The sequence below is a fragment of the Lytechinus pictus genome, chromosome 15 (assembly GCF_037042905.1).
Source record: "Lytechinus pictus isolate F3 Inbred chromosome 15, Lp3.0, whole genome shotgun sequence".
In the NCBI taxonomy this organism is placed as follows: Eukaryota; Metazoa; Echinodermata; class Echinoidea; order Temnopleuroida; family Toxopneustidae; genus Lytechinus; species Lytechinus pictus.
The window spans coordinates 2,611,469-2,627,694 of record NC_087259.1 but is presented as its reverse complement, the minus strand read 5'-3'; the positions used below and the strand labels follow the sequence as shown (position 1 = coordinate 2,627,694).

General features: G+C 37.1%; 1 protein-coding gene across 2 annotated transcripts; it reads right to left on the bottom strand.

The window, feature by feature from the left end:
• Window positions 1-107: 107 nt before the first annotated feature.
• LOC129277611 (surfeit locus protein 6 homolog) lies at window positions 108-15,926 on the bottom strand. 2 transcript variants are annotated; one of them, XM_064110366.1, is made up of 5 exons: window positions 15,788-15,926; window positions 8,480-8,646; window positions 7,718-7,957; window positions 5,600-6,264; window positions 108-5,025 (listed from the first exon to the last, which is right to left on the bottom strand). In XM_064110366.1, exons 2-5 carry the CDS (start codon window positions 8,631-8,633, stop codon window positions 4,804-4,806), a joined length of 1,281 nt encoding a protein of 426 aa, XP_063966436.1. In that variant the 5' UTR covers window positions 8,634-8,646; window positions 15,788-15,926; the 3' UTR covers window positions 108-4,803. The 2 variants fall into 2 exon arrangements, with proteins under 2 accessions (XP_063966436.1, XP_054769741.2); XM_054913766.2 differs by having other exon boundaries at window positions 15,758-15,875.
• Between the last annotated feature and the right edge of the window lie 300 nt (window positions 15,927-16,226).

The following is a 16,226-nucleotide window of genomic DNA, read 5'->3' as shown; positions in this document are numbered from 1 at the left end:
GTCTAGGCAGAGTCCCCTGTACCTCTTATACTTATCTAAACTCTTACGTTCACTAAGAATATTCTCAATAATACACAAACATATAATGCAATTGAAATGCCAATATGTGCAGTACAGTATAAGATATTTTATTACAAATTAAAATGTTCAAATCTTGGCAAAATATCTTCATTCTCATCATTTTATCTCTACACCAAGCTCACTGATTAATTAGCATGATGCGTAAACATAGTCACATGCATGATGGATGATTTTCACACTGTTAATAAACATATCGTACATGGAAAAAAAATTGCTTGAAATTCAAAATACTGATGAAAAATTCAATTCACTAATTAAGGAGAAAAATATTTTTGATACATGGATTGAAATGAATCTGACCAATCTACAGAACACTTGTCCATTATAATAAAATTTGCTCATCTACATGTACCCTTATAGAATCAGGTATACAAGTACATACACATACATTGTGTACCAGCACTGTTCTGCAATTATTAACCCAATATGGTGCAGCAGGCCCCCTATATCATAAGAGTTGAGATAAATTGAAATCAATATCAAATATGGAAAGCCAGTGACATCATAATTTCAACCAAGAAGCCATACATGCTGTCCATCAGCAAACATGTAACATGCCAACATGTTAAATCAATGACACAAACATGAGTTAAATGTACATAGTCCATTAGGGATACTATCTCTGACCTTACTTGCTCTATGATGATTAATTGTGACACCAACAGTGTTCCATAGTTTCAACCCTGGTCATTTGGATGTAATAGGTCCCTGGACACGATAAAATATACATTTTACTTGTAATCAAAAAATGATTACAATGATAAATCTCCCGCTTATCAAATGCGAAATTAATATCAGAGATGCCAGCCTGCAAATCAGTCATTCAGTCAAGACCGTTTGAACATTTTTTTTTCAGACCAAAGTCACGTTTCATCAACACTTTTTTTTTGACAAGTTGCGATTCTGACAACTTTCCTTGATTTTGATTGGCTGAGAAGCTCAGTTCCTATGGTAACTGTTGGATAAAACATACTCTGTCAGATAAAACAACCGAAAAGTGCTCTCATGATATGCCCCCCCCCCCCCAAGTAATAACTAAAGATGACACAACTTATTTCTGTGTCTACACTCTAGTCCTGTATGGACATTTTAATGTTAGTACACTGGATGCCCATATGCAAACTTCTATGGTTTTATCAATGCACTGAGATTCTATTGAAATAAAATGCCCTTGCTCAATCTACTTACAAATTTCTGTTTTAAGTTGTCCAATATGCATATTACAGTAAAAATAAGCTAAAGTGTGAAATTTCATGTTCTTATTTTATATCCAATTTTCATCAAAATTTGCTGCATTGTGCATTTTTCAATGACAATATTGACTACATATGCAAACTGGAAGTATTGGGGGCCCCGGAAGGAAAGAAAGAAATCTTGAGTAAACAGCTGCTATGCTAAAGCCTGGGTAATTATGTTGCATTATTGTAATCATGATGAAATAAATAATAGTCAGCTTCATTACATAGTGCATATTATCACATAATGTAACTATGTCTATAAGTGCTTCGGGACATATTAAAGAAAAGAAAAAGACATGTTACTGAATTAACTTCCTTGAATTGAGGTATATTTGAGTAAGTTTTAAGAGCCGTTTGAATTTGTCTACTGTATCAATTGTTTTTCCTTCTTCTTCCTGTTACCGAAGGCAATCTCCTCAATCGGGATATATTTGCTGCAGGCGTGTATGGCTAGTAATGAATTTAAATTAATGATAATGTGCCCCCTGGATGAAAGTAGACATTTGAATTTTGCTTAACCTTGTCTTAAAACTATCAACCGATTTAGCTTCCCGTGTGTCTATTGGTAGTAGATTCCATTCTGCCATAGTCCTTGGAACAGGGGTGTGAGTGGTCACAAATAAAAAGATCTGAAAAAAAGCTGAAGAGTGTTGAAAAAGTCTGAAATAGAAAGAGCTCCCATACTTTTTGTACAGAGGAAGGCCAAAAATAAGCTGAAATTAAGCTGGAAAAAAAAAATCTGAAATCAGATAAGAATCTGAACTCTCACACCCCTGTTGGAAGGAGATTTGGAAGGTTGTTCTCTAAAACTAAGACTGCATATAAAGCAAATGATGATTCACTATATTGTAGAGTACTTTGAGATTTCTGATAAATTCTTATAAGCAAGCAAAGTAAGACAATTACTATGTATTATAAAAACATCTCAACTTCTTTAGGAATGTACACAAACACTTAAATTCCAAGATTGGGCAACAGCTGGTCAGCTCATACAGAACCCTCATTACATAATATTCAGTTTTGTAACGTCCAAGAAAGGAACCTCTGAAACAGCCCAGATACCCAATCCAAACCAAACCCCATCTGACCTCCTGCCATTGCCACACACTCACAGTCCAGGGGGCCGTTTCATAAAGCTGTTCGTAAGTTAAGAGCGACTTTAAGAACGACTGGTGATCCTTTCTTTTGGAAAATGTTTTACACCATAGGCGATGGTTTAGCGCGTAAGAAAGGATCACCAGTCGCTCTTAAAGTTGCTCTTAACTTACGAACAGCTTTATGAAACACCCACCGGGACTTCTCTTTCACTGCACTGACTAGTATAATATGCATGTTTAAGGAAAGTCCAAAATCCCACCACCCCATTAAGAGAAAAATAAATTTAAAAATAACACTAGCTGGGAGCCATTTCATAAGCTGCCTATAAGACTTGATGCTTTATGTATGAATTTATGTATATATGACAAGTTAATTGTTCTTGAATGGCAGGTGAACTGTTCATTGAATCTTTCCCATTTATGATAATGGAGCGACTGTCCTATAATCTGTATCACTTACATTCAGTTGCTTCTTAACAGCAAGAATCTTTATAATCTGCAAATATCAGATATGAGATTTCACCTTTAATATTTGATGAAAATAAAACTGAGAGATAGTCATGCAAGCTGTCTTCTTTATAGATACCAAAAACATGAAATTTTGTCAATATTTAGAGCAGCAATGGCCAAATACATGTAAAAAGAGGTGTTTTGGTTTGCACCAATCTCATTAACAATGCCAAAACAGTACAGTCATGAATATAACTTAGATAAAAGAAGCTACTTTTTGAGGGCTTGCCGACTGACTTTTTCATTGAGAAAGGACGACAACCTATAATAATTATACTTATTATTATTAATGCGGGAAATGAAGTTAGATAATCAGGAGAATGACAGACAAATTCTTGTTCATTTAGGGTGAAATTGTCACAGACACAGAGCTCACAGTCATGTATAGCAGACAGGAACTGCCCTTTTGCAACAAAGAAATATATTTACATAACTGAATTTGTGGCATGTGTAGTAATCCTAGATCACCAAAGAATGCATTAATGAGGGTTTCTTTTCAGTTTTGAAGGGACTCTTTATTTAGAGTTTTTAGACGAGATTACTGAAATTCAATACTAAAAAAAAAGTAATTTGTATTTACATGACATGATACTTGGCTTCGACAGAATTCAGTTCCCATAGATCAGACCATTCATCAAGCAAGATTTTGATACGATTTTCATGATTATACAACAATGTAACATTACATTTTTATCTACTTTCACTGAATATTTCAAGATTTCTGATAATTTCAGTATTTTGATGCCATAAGTATTTATTCTGACGGAAACAAAATATTAGGCATTTTCAAATCTTGGCACTTTCTGGTTAATTTTGAGAATGAAAATAGACCTGTATTAGTGGGAAGTCATGCCAGTGTATGAATTACTTAGCTGAGAAAGGCCCTATAAGGGTACATTGTACATTATTTTTATTTTATGCAGATCTTAAGGCTCTGTCACTTCGTTCCGTGCAAGCCTTGCATATGACTTGCCGGTCACCTATTTTGGCTACCCATAGGTCACCCGCAGATTGCCCGCATTGACAGTATCTCGCACGTATCTCACACGCAATTGCCCACAGAAGCGCACGCAAGTCTATTTTGCACGCAGAAAAAAATATGTAGCGGGTAAGTTACGGGCAATCGCAAGGCTTGCTCAGAACAATGTGACATGGCCTTTATTGCCATTCATTGCATGGATTACTGCACCATTATTGAAACAGTGGTAATATGGTAGGGGTGCACAGGCTTGCAATTTCAAACCTGCTTGCCTTACAGAAACCTGAAGTCTTACCTAAATCCAGCTAATGGAAATAGATAGTTCAGTATTCAACAGAATGACATCAATATCCATAGCTGCTGCAAGGCAAAGTACACTCAGAAATGGTGTTGGACTTGTGTAACCAAGAGTGAACTCTGCTCTGATCCTCTGTTCCTCCCAAGAAGCAGTTCTCTGTTGCAATCTTAGTCCAGGAAATTGCCATGTGGCCTTCGTCACCCCACATGGACTAATCCTACATAGTCTACAGTTTGTCTCTATTAACCATTTGGTCTAATTGCCATTTAGTCCATTTACTATTTGGTCTACGTTCCAGCTGGGATATAACTAATCTGCCTAAAATATATTTGATCTTACACTACTTTATATGATTAAATTAACTCTTCATATGCAAATTTCCATTTGTAAAAAGGCAAAATGACAATTAGATGAAGTGGACATTAGACCAACTGGATAGAAGACTAAATGGGAACTACACAAAGTGTGTATAAGACCAGGTATAGTGTAGACCAAAAAGCAATTAGACCAAATAGGTTTAGCCCACCCATCTGGTATTAGGCATTAGAGAAGTAGACCAACTGCTGTAACAGTTTACGGATCAAGTGCATATAAGCCTCTTCAGTCCTGTAGGAGAAGCTTGCCCTTCTTTTGTAACTTCTTAACCTTCTTGGCTTTGCGAGCATCAGTCTTGGCCTTGATATTGGTCCTCTTCTTGGTCTCCTTCTGTTTCATCTTCTCCTCCAGTTTAGTTTGACGTGCCTCCCATTGCTTCTTGCTCGCATTCTTGCGTTGCTCCTTCCGCTTGATGGACTTCTTCAGAAGTTCCACATCATCCTTGACCTGTATGGATGACAAGAGTATCCTTTAAAGCTAAACTCAACTGGTCACAGATAAATAGAAAATCTACAAAATAAAGGTACATTGCCACCATATCATTGAAGATTTACATAAATGTACGTCTAACTACTTTTAAAATCGCGATATCTGAACAGAAAAGCAAGCATACTGAAGATCCCCAACACAGAAAATCACATGTGTGACTATGTATTTTTATTAGTCTGCAGGCACAGACCCTGATTGAAACTTTGATCAAATAAAGGGTCTTCACCCAAGACTTGCACGTAAAACTTGCTATTGAGAGGGCCTTCAGTAATACAAGCAATTGTAGGCTGCATATTCAGACCACTAACTTGAGTGAAAGGGTTACACAACAGACTATCATTTTTGCTTTGAAAAAGGCCCGTAACCTGGAAGGAATGGCATGCTTATTTTGGTATTTCATGATTTTTTTTTCAACCAAAATTATCTGGAACATAGGCCTATATACTCCTATACAAACACTAAGATATTTATTTTATTGTATTCTGTTTGAACTGGAGTCGGGGATTGCCCACATAAATCAAGAAGCACTGACCTTGATCCCCTGCGCTCTATCGATGACTGTCTTCCACTTGCCTTCCGTCTCCACCTCCTGGGCTTTCTCTGGATCCTTCTCTTTCATCTCCGCCATCTTTTTCTCCTTGAGCTCGGCCTTCTTTAGCAGACGGCCAAAGTCCTTGTTGCTCCTGGGCTCCGTCACCTTCTTCCTCTTCTTCTTCTTGGGCTGTTCTCGCTCGCTCTCCGTAAAGTCAAACTGGCTGAAGCCAACAGCTGCCTCCTTATCTTCCATCATCTTCTTCCCACCTTTCCCACCCTTGGTAGAAGTCTCATTACTCTTTTTAGTTCTTTGGTTGACGTTGTCATCGCTAGAATCATCACTGTCACTGTGACCGTCACCATTAACCATTAGTTTGTTCTGTTTGGCTTTTTCCAAGATTTCCAACTGTGCTTTAGAAGCTTTCATTGCCTTGATGGCATCTGCTTTCTTCTTCTTCTCCTTTTCTGCTTCTCTTCGGGCAACTTTTTTCGGTACCACATCTTCCATCAAAGGTGCTTTTGCTTTCCGTTTTGTTCGGAGTTCTTCGATTCTTTGTCGAACCTTCTCTCTGAGTTCATCAATAGTTGCACTACTCGAAACAGACTCCACACTCATAGGTTTTATCCTTGATGAGACGGATGGTTTTGAATCATCTTCATTACCTGACATGAATTGAAATTATCAAATAAATATAGGTTAACTTACATTCGCATTGTTTTAACATTTTTGAACAATGAAATATCCCAACAAGATTAAGAGATGTCTAATGTCCAACATGGCCATACAAGCTCACTCCTAAGTTTTGTGGGGTATTACAACACAAGGGACAATGAATTACTTGAAGTCTTATTAGAGTAACTCAGATTATCTTTCATAATCATATTGGCAAAATTGGTGTTTCTTTGATTGCTACATTCCACATACCACATCCCTTTCCCCCCCCAAAAAAAAAATATATATATATACAGTACGTCCCAGAAAAAACGAAACCGAGATTTATCGATGATTTGTCATAACTTAATCACAAATACAATAGACAAATGACCTATCTTTGTAAAGCTGATAGTCTTCTCTTTCATTTGAAATAACTTAGATTATTTATCATTCATGCATGAGTGAGCAAAAACAATTTGAAGAAAGGAAACTACAAAGTCACTTGGCGGGCGGTATCTGAGTTTCAAAAAGAAAATCACATTTTTTAAAAGTTCAATATCTGCTCTTTAATTTGATACCTCAATTACAGAAAACAGTCAAGAAGTAACAAAGTTCTGTTTATTCGAAATAAGGCTTGAATTCCAATAATTTCATAAAATGAAGAGGTTTTACTGGATAGCTTACTCGACACTCCGTTTTGTTGACGATCAGCCATGCATAAAGTCTTTTGTTAACCATGCGATAGCTTAGGTGAGAAACCGGTGAAAACATGTATGTTTCATGAAATTATGGAAATACAAGCATTGTTTTGAAGAAGCATAGCTTTGTTATTTCTTGACCATTTTCTTTATTTTACTAGACTGCTGAGAAAGTGTATGGTATGTCATTGAAAATAACAGAGGGCACTAGATATTCTCAAAAGCAAAATTCAAATTTGACAAAGAATCAATGGCTGAAAACATATTCAACATTCACTGCACATTTGCTTGCCAATATTCAAGTATACTTCACTTTATTAGACATAAACCAAAGCTTAAAACAAGTTTTAAACAAGTCTCACATGAACGGAAAAGTGTATGCTAGTAGGACCTAAGTCTACGCACTTTGTTTTACAACTATCAAAGCTATACTTGCTTAATTATCGTCTGGTACTTAAACAGTAGTAAAATATTCTAAAAATCATTAAAAAAGATGAAATGGCATAAAACTGACATAAGTATTTTCAGTGTCTGAATTGCAAAGATCTAGCAGTCCAATACTGTAAAAAATTGTGGACTTTCTCCGCATTTTTGCAATGTATTATAGCCTCTATCAAATTTTCAATGGGAATCATCAGTCACACTCCAAAACATAGAGTGCATAATTTACTTTAAAAATCAAAGTGCAATGAACTCTGCATAGCTTTTGGACTTCCATGGCTTTAGGACCCCTTACCGTACATCAGAGGAATCCTATACATACCACTATCATCTGAGAGGTCTTCCAGGCCTGTCCCCATGGCATCGCTCTCTGACTCATCCTCCGATTTCTCTTTCCACAACCGACTAGAGGTGGCAATCCCATCTTTACCCGAGATCTGACCCTTATCCATGCCCTCCTGTATTTGGGTGACGCTGCGCTGCTGGTCTGGGTCCAAACGCTGTCGCTTGTTACTGGTCTTCTTTTTGGACTTGTCTTTGACCTTCTGCTTGGGTGCTTTCTCTGGATGAATGTAACATACATGATTAAAATCATACAGATTAATGCAGGGAGTTTAATAACCCTAATAAAAAGAGTATTTTGGAAGGTGGAAAGACTGGGAACATTGCACAATCGCGACAAAAATTGACACACATGTCATCATCCACATGTGTTGGCTCAGTTGGTAGAGCGTCCCTCTAACAACCGAGAGGTCGGGGGTTCGGCCGCGTCAGACCAAAAGACGTTAAAAGATGGGAGTTGCTGCTACCCTGTTTGGCGTTCAATGATTAAAGGGATAGAGCCTTGTCGATCTGGCGCTGCACAGCGGCTGCAGGGCCCAGATCAATTGGGCAAAGCAAATTTTCGGAGTATTTCATTTCATGTCTATTTCGAACAATAAAATATGGATTTAAAAAAAATCATTTTCATGGATTTTCATCAATCTAAAAAACTGTATATTTGACTGTTCCAAAATTATTCGAATTCATTTTCAATTAACTATCCTTATTTAAGCACATAAGTGAAAATAATTTGTGCACCTACCTTTTGCATTATGAAAGAACTTGCCAGAGCCCGCTGGACCCTGTTTGGATTCTTGTTCAAAGTAATACCTGGCAGGTATCAGATCAGTCATACTCTTGAAGTAGTCATTATGCAGTTGAAGACTACTCATAAGGTCTGCACATTCCATGTCCATCTTGGAGGTTTTGCTGCAAAGAAATTAAATTAAGGAACAGAAAAAAGAACACTAAGTACATAAAAATATTATAATAGTTGATTTTTTGGACAGCAAATTCAAAATGCAACTGAAATTATCCTTTCATTAGCTCTAGCTGCCACTTCATCAGCAGCAGTCAGTGAATTAAAATAAAACTAGAATTTAATTCGTCATGAGGACGAATTAGGTGATCTGTCTCTGATTTTCATGATAACGAAGACAATCACCATGTTTATTGAGATCAATATGATTATCATGATGAAAACTGAACTTTTATTACGAAAAGAAACATGTTGAATACTCTTGAAAAGAGGGAAATGAGAAGTTATGTGAAATAGGTGTACGCGATACACATGGTACATGTTATAGGCCTATTAAAAGGGATTTTAATCTCTTTTATTGTCCAATGTTTTGGTTTATAAACATTGTAATGGTCATAAAAGACCATTTGTGAAATGTTGAAAAGAAAGAAAAAAGAAAGAAAAAATTCTCATGTTCACGGGCTCAAACCGTGGACCCTTGAGACGCCAGTCCGATGCCTTACCTATTGAGCTACCCATAGAATTTACACATTTAAAGTATACATCCAAAGAAAATTCACGAAAGTGATGATTATAGACAAATTATATATGAATGGAAAGGTCTTGTCTTTTTATACACAAATATGTCACTAAAAAGTCTTATTGATGTCGTGGAAATGCAAGAAATGAAATTATTAGAGACCCTTCTCAGCCCCCAAGCCGCCCCCAGACAGACAATAACGCGATCAAATACAGTCGAGAATAATGACGTCACATGATGATCGACTCACTCAGCCGCTCTCTAGCTCTGTGCAAGCCAGCAGTACACTGATAGCTGATTCACCTTCCTGGTCTCTATTTTTCTTCGAATTTACCGTTTTCTTCATGTATTGTGATATCCGAATTCTGTTTTCGACAACTTCAGACTATAAGGGAACCAGAACTGTTATTTTGCCCGGTTTTTATTGAATTGTGAACTAGAAAGATCGATTTTGTCCACTCGACAGTCTTCGTTGTGTTGCTCTACTAACTATTGAAAAACTCCAAGCTGCACGGTCCCATTCACTTGCTCCCGATGCATGTTGCAGGTTACGCTGTTTGATCCAGTCAAAAGTCAAGGTAAGCATGTTTGGAAACTGTACTTGTTCTGACGATGCATTCAGGTCAGATGACAGATACAGATCTGATATAAGTTTAGAATCATGCATTTTGGCGTATACTATTAAAATTAAAAAGTCTTTATTTTAGAAATAATGTTTTTGCACAATTCCAGCAGATTTTTTCTTCAGATTTCTAAAACCGGTCAGGACTCAGGCAGGCGATTAAATTATTTAGGAGCACTGGTATGGACCATGGCTGAAAATCTGCTGTTTCAGAGGAATGTTTAAGTTTTTATTATACACAGAATTATATCACCATGATGCCGATGTCATGAAGCCAGACAAATTTTCAGCAGTGATTACCCTGATTCGTGGCCAAAATCACTCACACGTATTGCGAGGTTAGTATTAGTATACTAACCTCGCACCACGAACCGCGTTTGGCAGTGGATTTCTAACTAGTGGGTCGCGCGTGCTGGGATCTCACTTCTTTGGTCCACAACACACGACTTCTATGGCTTGAATTTTCTGTGTGCGGCGGCATGTAATGAACCCTTGGGTGGGCCAAAATTAGAGTCTGGTGTTTCTTTCTGATTAGAGTGTTGCTGCATATATGCATGCGTAATGCCTTCAACAATGAAGATAAATGCAATCTTTGTACTGACACAGAGACTCAGAGAGCACCGTACCTCAAGTGATGTTCGTGTAGTCTCCACTTCACTACTGCTACAGCCTACACTACGCTACACACCTACCCGGGTAGGTGTGGCGTACATGTACGGTAGTGTAGCGGTAGTGAAGTGGAGTGGGGCCTACACAAACATCCCTTGAGGTAGAGCACCAGTGTTCTGAGTGGAACTTTTCAGGTGTCTTAACCTACTATCATTTGTTGTTGACCGGGAATTACATGCCACCGCACGTCATCAATCATCACGACAATTAAATTCATACTTTGATTTGATTATTTAAACTATTTCTTTTTTTCTCTCTTCTACACACAGATCTGCACACTTGCTGACTCTGGTGACTTCTGGTCTCTGCTTGCTACCTCAATCTGGGAGATTCCATCATGTCCTTTTACTATGATTTGGATATAGCCATTTTTTTCTTCAATCTTTCCAGGACCTACGGTTTGCAAGTTGTGGACTGATAATGATACAAAAGAAAAATTTTCTTTATCAATCTTGGAAACAATTTTAAGCACAGTTTTGGAGAGAACTAAGAAATTTGACTTGGACAGGAATACAGCTTGTCAAAAATAATAACACACAATTTAAAACGAAAGAACAATTTTAATGTTACTAGGGCATTCTGCGAGAAATGTTATACTCAATCACACGTCCCAAATCAAGGGTAAGTCCTTTGATTAAACATGTAGTTGAATTGCGATTGCAACTCGACCTTATTAAGCTTGAATTTGAATTTAAGACTTACGCTTGATTTGCAATTGAACATAAGTTTCTTGCAGTGCCCCATAATTATGTTTTGTTATCAGATATTTAACGTGCTGATATTTCTCAAAAGGTATAATATATTTGTCCTTTTAAACGGTATTTGAATATGGGTACGCCTTTTATTTGTTTTCCACAATATTTATTGCATGTATGAACAGAAGTGAAATATTTATTGTGAAGCACTGTGAATGTTGTGTGCTGTTGTGTGATGGTTCATCATTTTTGTTATAAGACTGAAAGCCTGGTGGATGTGAGGAAGTGGCCTGGATGAAAGAAAAGTGAACATGTGTCCAATTACTGATTTGCATATTCTAAGACAATTTTGTTTCTGGATAAATTTTGCTATGCATTCCCTACATTAAGAGTAAAGGAGAAGTCCTAGCAATCAAAAATTCATTTGAATTTAAAGAAAAATAACAAGATATTGCAGGAAATTTCATAAAAACTTTCGATTCAAATTTATATAATTACTATTTTAACAGTTCCGTAAATATAACCTATTGTGATCAGATGAAGAGTTTCCTATCGTCAAATCTGCAAAGAATAAAAAACAAAATGCCACAAAAAATAGAAACGAATGTGATGTGAGTGACAACTCTAATTTGCATATCATTGTTTTGTGTATATGACTGTTTTGAGTAAAAACAACAAGGGAAATTACTCTATTCAAATAATTTTTAGTTGATGTGGACTTGACTTTTAACTCTACCCCTCCCATCCCAAATAAGAGTAGAAATAATCTAATCAAGAACTTGAAAATCAAAAGCAGCAATTAAGAAGCAAGATTTGATAAATACAGGTCTGAATAGAATTTCACAAGAAAATAAAAAGAGAAAAAAAGATGGGTAGGGACGGGGAAGGAATAAAAAAAAAAATGCCCAGAAAAAAAAATCCGAGTTTCGAACCAGGGTCCTCGCACATGACAAAACAATGGCCAACGCATTTGGCCACAGACCATTGCCCTGCCGGAAAGGCATTTTTAAGATATATGAAATAAAGTCCGCTCGCCGCTGTTGCCTAATAATGCTTCGGCAATTCAACTGCAATTTCAGTCATTTCGCGATGGATATTGCCGTGTTTTTTTTGTGGTTCCTGACTTTGCTACTTAATGAAATTTCATAATTTTTGTTCAGTCATAAAGAAGAATGTCTATGCTTTATATTGATTATAATATTAATGTGACGCAAGTGTGATTTCTACGTGAAAATATGCTTTGTTTATTCACATATATTTCTTGAAAAAAAAAAAAATTCTAAGCTAAATATCGGTTACCAAAATACGTTATATGTGCACTTTTTTTCACTGTTCAGTAAATTCAAACTTTTATCTATATAACAAGACCAATATTAAGAGCAATAAACAATTCTAAGAGCAAAAAACGCTGATTGGAAAGATCGTCTCCAATGGGCTGCTGTCAGCTCAGCTGCTCACTGCTCATTGTGTGATGTCACTCAGCTGGAGCTCGCAAGAGGACCGGTGGAAGGCAGAAATATGGCATGAAAATAAATCATTTTTTAGAGCTGATTTCTGCAAACTCTGATCACTATTTTGAAAAGTGAAGTTATATATCTGATTAGTAATACTTCCCCTTTACAATGATAACCACATAAAGTCATTATAAAATACTTTTGATTCTTCGGATGTATACTTTAAGCAAATTAAGAGGATCTCTAATCCAATTTTGAAGGTGAAATACGGGCATGATCCTGGCATCTGATCGGTGAATGGAGACCACATTTGCAATAGCTTAGAATCTCAGCTATAACATACTTAAAGCTCAGAGAAAACGGACAAGAAATAATGGAGATATGGCTCGCGAAATAGAGGAATGTAGAATCCAGTTTTGAGAAAAAGTCCCATAGAGATTGCATGCAAAATGAGCGACAATGACATGCCTCTTTATATTGCCATTTTTCAAGATGATCCCTTCCTTTAAAAGAATCTGTAGCCAACACGTCAGGAAGAGTATGTCCTTAGCTACAACATATAAAGAATTGAGTGAAAATCAACCAACATTTACGGAGTTAGAGTCAAATTTGCATAACTATGATGACGTCACGAGTAGCAAAATGGAAATTTTGAGTTCCGACGCCATTTTGATGACGTCATGATGAAATTTAGGGTCAAATGTGACATGAAATCATATCTCCCATCCATACTCTACTCGAATATGAAAAAAAAATTGGGGGTCAACGGACTTCCTGAAAAGCTATATAATGAATTTTCTATAGGCACGTTTTTGCACATATATTGTCTATGGTTAGCGCGCACGCACGCGTGCTGTAGACTTTGATGGAGGCTAATTCCTTCGTAGAAGGTTGATCAAGGTATCAAATTGCTCAGAATTACATCACGATGCATTGATATGAAAAAGACGGCGATTCTATGTTGCGTAACGCCATAACGCGCGTAACCGTGCGCGTGCACAAATTTTTGAAATGCTTAAAACTGACCTGATTCACACTCTACTTTGGTCAAAAAGTGATTTTGAGCATTTTAAAATTTTGACGCGCGCATACGCGCAGGTCCTGACCTCTACATGACCTTTGATGACATGAACAGTTGACACTTGACCTGAAGTTGATGTGATGTAAATATGGTTGATTTTTAATAATTGAAAATGAAGATATGACTGATAATGTGATTTTACAAAATGGCGTCTAGATGACATCACAATGACCTTTTGACCTTGAACCCGTTTCGTACACATGACATGATATGTCCTCATAACTGATGTTTTGAAGAAAATTCAAGATGTAGATTTTGAGATTTCGGTGGAACAAGAAAAGGGTGGAAAAATAAAATAAATAATAAATAAATGAAAAGAAAATTCGTACAAAATTAATAGTTGATCTGTCGATTGACAGATCACCTAAAAATCTTCAGGGAATTAATTCTGCCAGGTAACCTTTCACATCACCCAGGTGGAGGGCATAAATTTCTTGCTGAAGGATAACATGCTATGGCTGGGATTGAAACCATGACCCTCTGTTTAAAGAGTTTTTCCACCTTCCCCATACGGTCAAACGGTTGTCAAAATAGGAGTCAATACGAAATGTCTGGAATGCCTCTAGCAGTCTCACCTGCCTTGCACAAGGCAAATTAGGCTTCAGTCACAACTCAAGGAGCAGCGACCAACCGATTAGTAGCCTGCTCAGGCGCCGCTGGAATTTAGGCATCGCCCAATGATGGAATCATTTGATTGTTCTTTCAGCCTCAGGAAAAAATTGAATGGTAAAAATGACATTCATCCCAGGCTATGACATGTATGATGTACACTCTCAATTTATTTAAATTTAATTAAATTTTTAATTCATTTAAATCAATGCAAGAACTCAACAGGTGATTGAACTTCCCCAACCCGCCCCCACCCTAATTTTTTTGTGTCCACGGAGAAGTCTCTGAAAACTGAGACAGTCCCTGTAAGTGTAAACTGGGTCTGGGACAATCCTCATTTTCTAACCAGCACCTCTCAACGTAACATTAATAATCTGAAGTGAAAATATTCTCAATCTACTTTTTAGAATATTTCAAAATGGCATTGTACATACTCCACACCAGACCTGCCAAATATCGTACGACAATACACCAGTTGTTGGACTGTAATTTATCAGAAAATGAAGTATAGAAAAAAAAAGTTGCTCACTCTGCACTGTCTCTCCTCATTCTCACTCACCAACTTAGCTTGCTGAATTGTTCAAACTCAAGCAGGCGCACGGCCAATATGGGAGACTCTCTCCAATAGGGGAGACAATCTCCCACATGAGACTTGCTTTGCAAAAGGACAAAACAACACCAACAAAAGCATGAATTTTTCCACCCAAAATTTTGTCTCACTGAGGTCAGAAGCCCATTTGTTTTGTGTGTGATTGACAACAAAAATCCTTATCAAAACAAAAGTAGACGGTAAAAGGGGTAATTTTTCATGAGGAATCTGCTTATCAAGTTATCACAAAAAATTCACATTTTTATTTGCTGCCAAGGTAATCCTTTTGCAGCAAATGTAAACAAAGGAAATTGGACTCCAAAACTGGAGACTATCTCTGAAATTGGATACCCAAATTCTTTACAAAAGTCTCTGATATTGGAGATAATCTCCCACATTGGAGACAGTCTCCAATATTTTATTATTGGCCGTGCGCCTCTACTGTCAAGAATCATTTGAACTTAAAATATTTTAAAAAATAGGTCGAGACTCTAGCTAGGGCCTAGGCCTAATAATCACCAGTTTACTAAAGGGTGTTAAATTATTCATTTCTTTCAAACGTCTAAAAAATAGACTTCTTCTTTGCGTTACATATCAGGAGCCCATATCAGAAAGTTACAAAAGTTGCAGAGGCAAGAGCAGAAAAATACTCGAATCCACGCACAATTCAAATGCACAAACATAAATCTCAGCGGGTGGGACTGGGAAAGAAAACACGCGTGAAATCCATCTTTCTTTCTGCTTTTCACAAAGACGATATATCAATTCATCCATTTCACTTGTTAGAGTTGATGAACACCATTCAAATGAAATTAATGCTTACCATGAGATGTTTCTCAAATCTGTATCATACCTTCACTTGCACAGGTCTGAAGTCCGACAATACGTCTACGACCTGACACTATCCATCGTGACCGCATTCAGATTAAACTTCTCACAGAGACGGGCTTTATTCCGTGATTTCCCTCGTGTGCTATTCGAATCTATACAACAAGAAATCGTGATATCAAATGCTGAATGTATTCAAGGGGAAATTACACACGTCAGTAATACGGATGGCTTCATGTGTGGATCACATCAGCAGTTTCAAAATTGTATTTAAATGGATAAACGTGGCTTGTTCATGCATGGGCCATGCATGCAGCTCAGGGGCGGCGGAGCGAAGTAAAGGGGGGGGGGGGGGTAAAAAAAAAGGACACTCCCTTTTAGAAAGGGCACTATCTTAAAACAAACTGTCTATTCTGGCGCTAATTACAACTCTGATTTTTTTTTGCTGTTTAATTTTAGTCGGG

Coding starts and splice junctions, on each gene's coding strand:
- LOC129277611 (XM_064110366.1), bottom strand. CDS start 8,633: ATGGACATGGAATGTGCAGACCTTATGAGTAGTCTTCAACTGCATAAT. Junction 7,958..8,479: donor GTTCTTTCATAATGCAAAAG/GTAGGTGCACAA, acceptor ACATTCATCCAG/AGAAAGCACCCAAGCAGAAG. Junction 5,026..5,599: donor ATAGAGCGCAGGGGATCAAG/GTCAGTGCTTCT, acceptor TCATCCATACAG/GTCAAGGATGATGTGGAACT.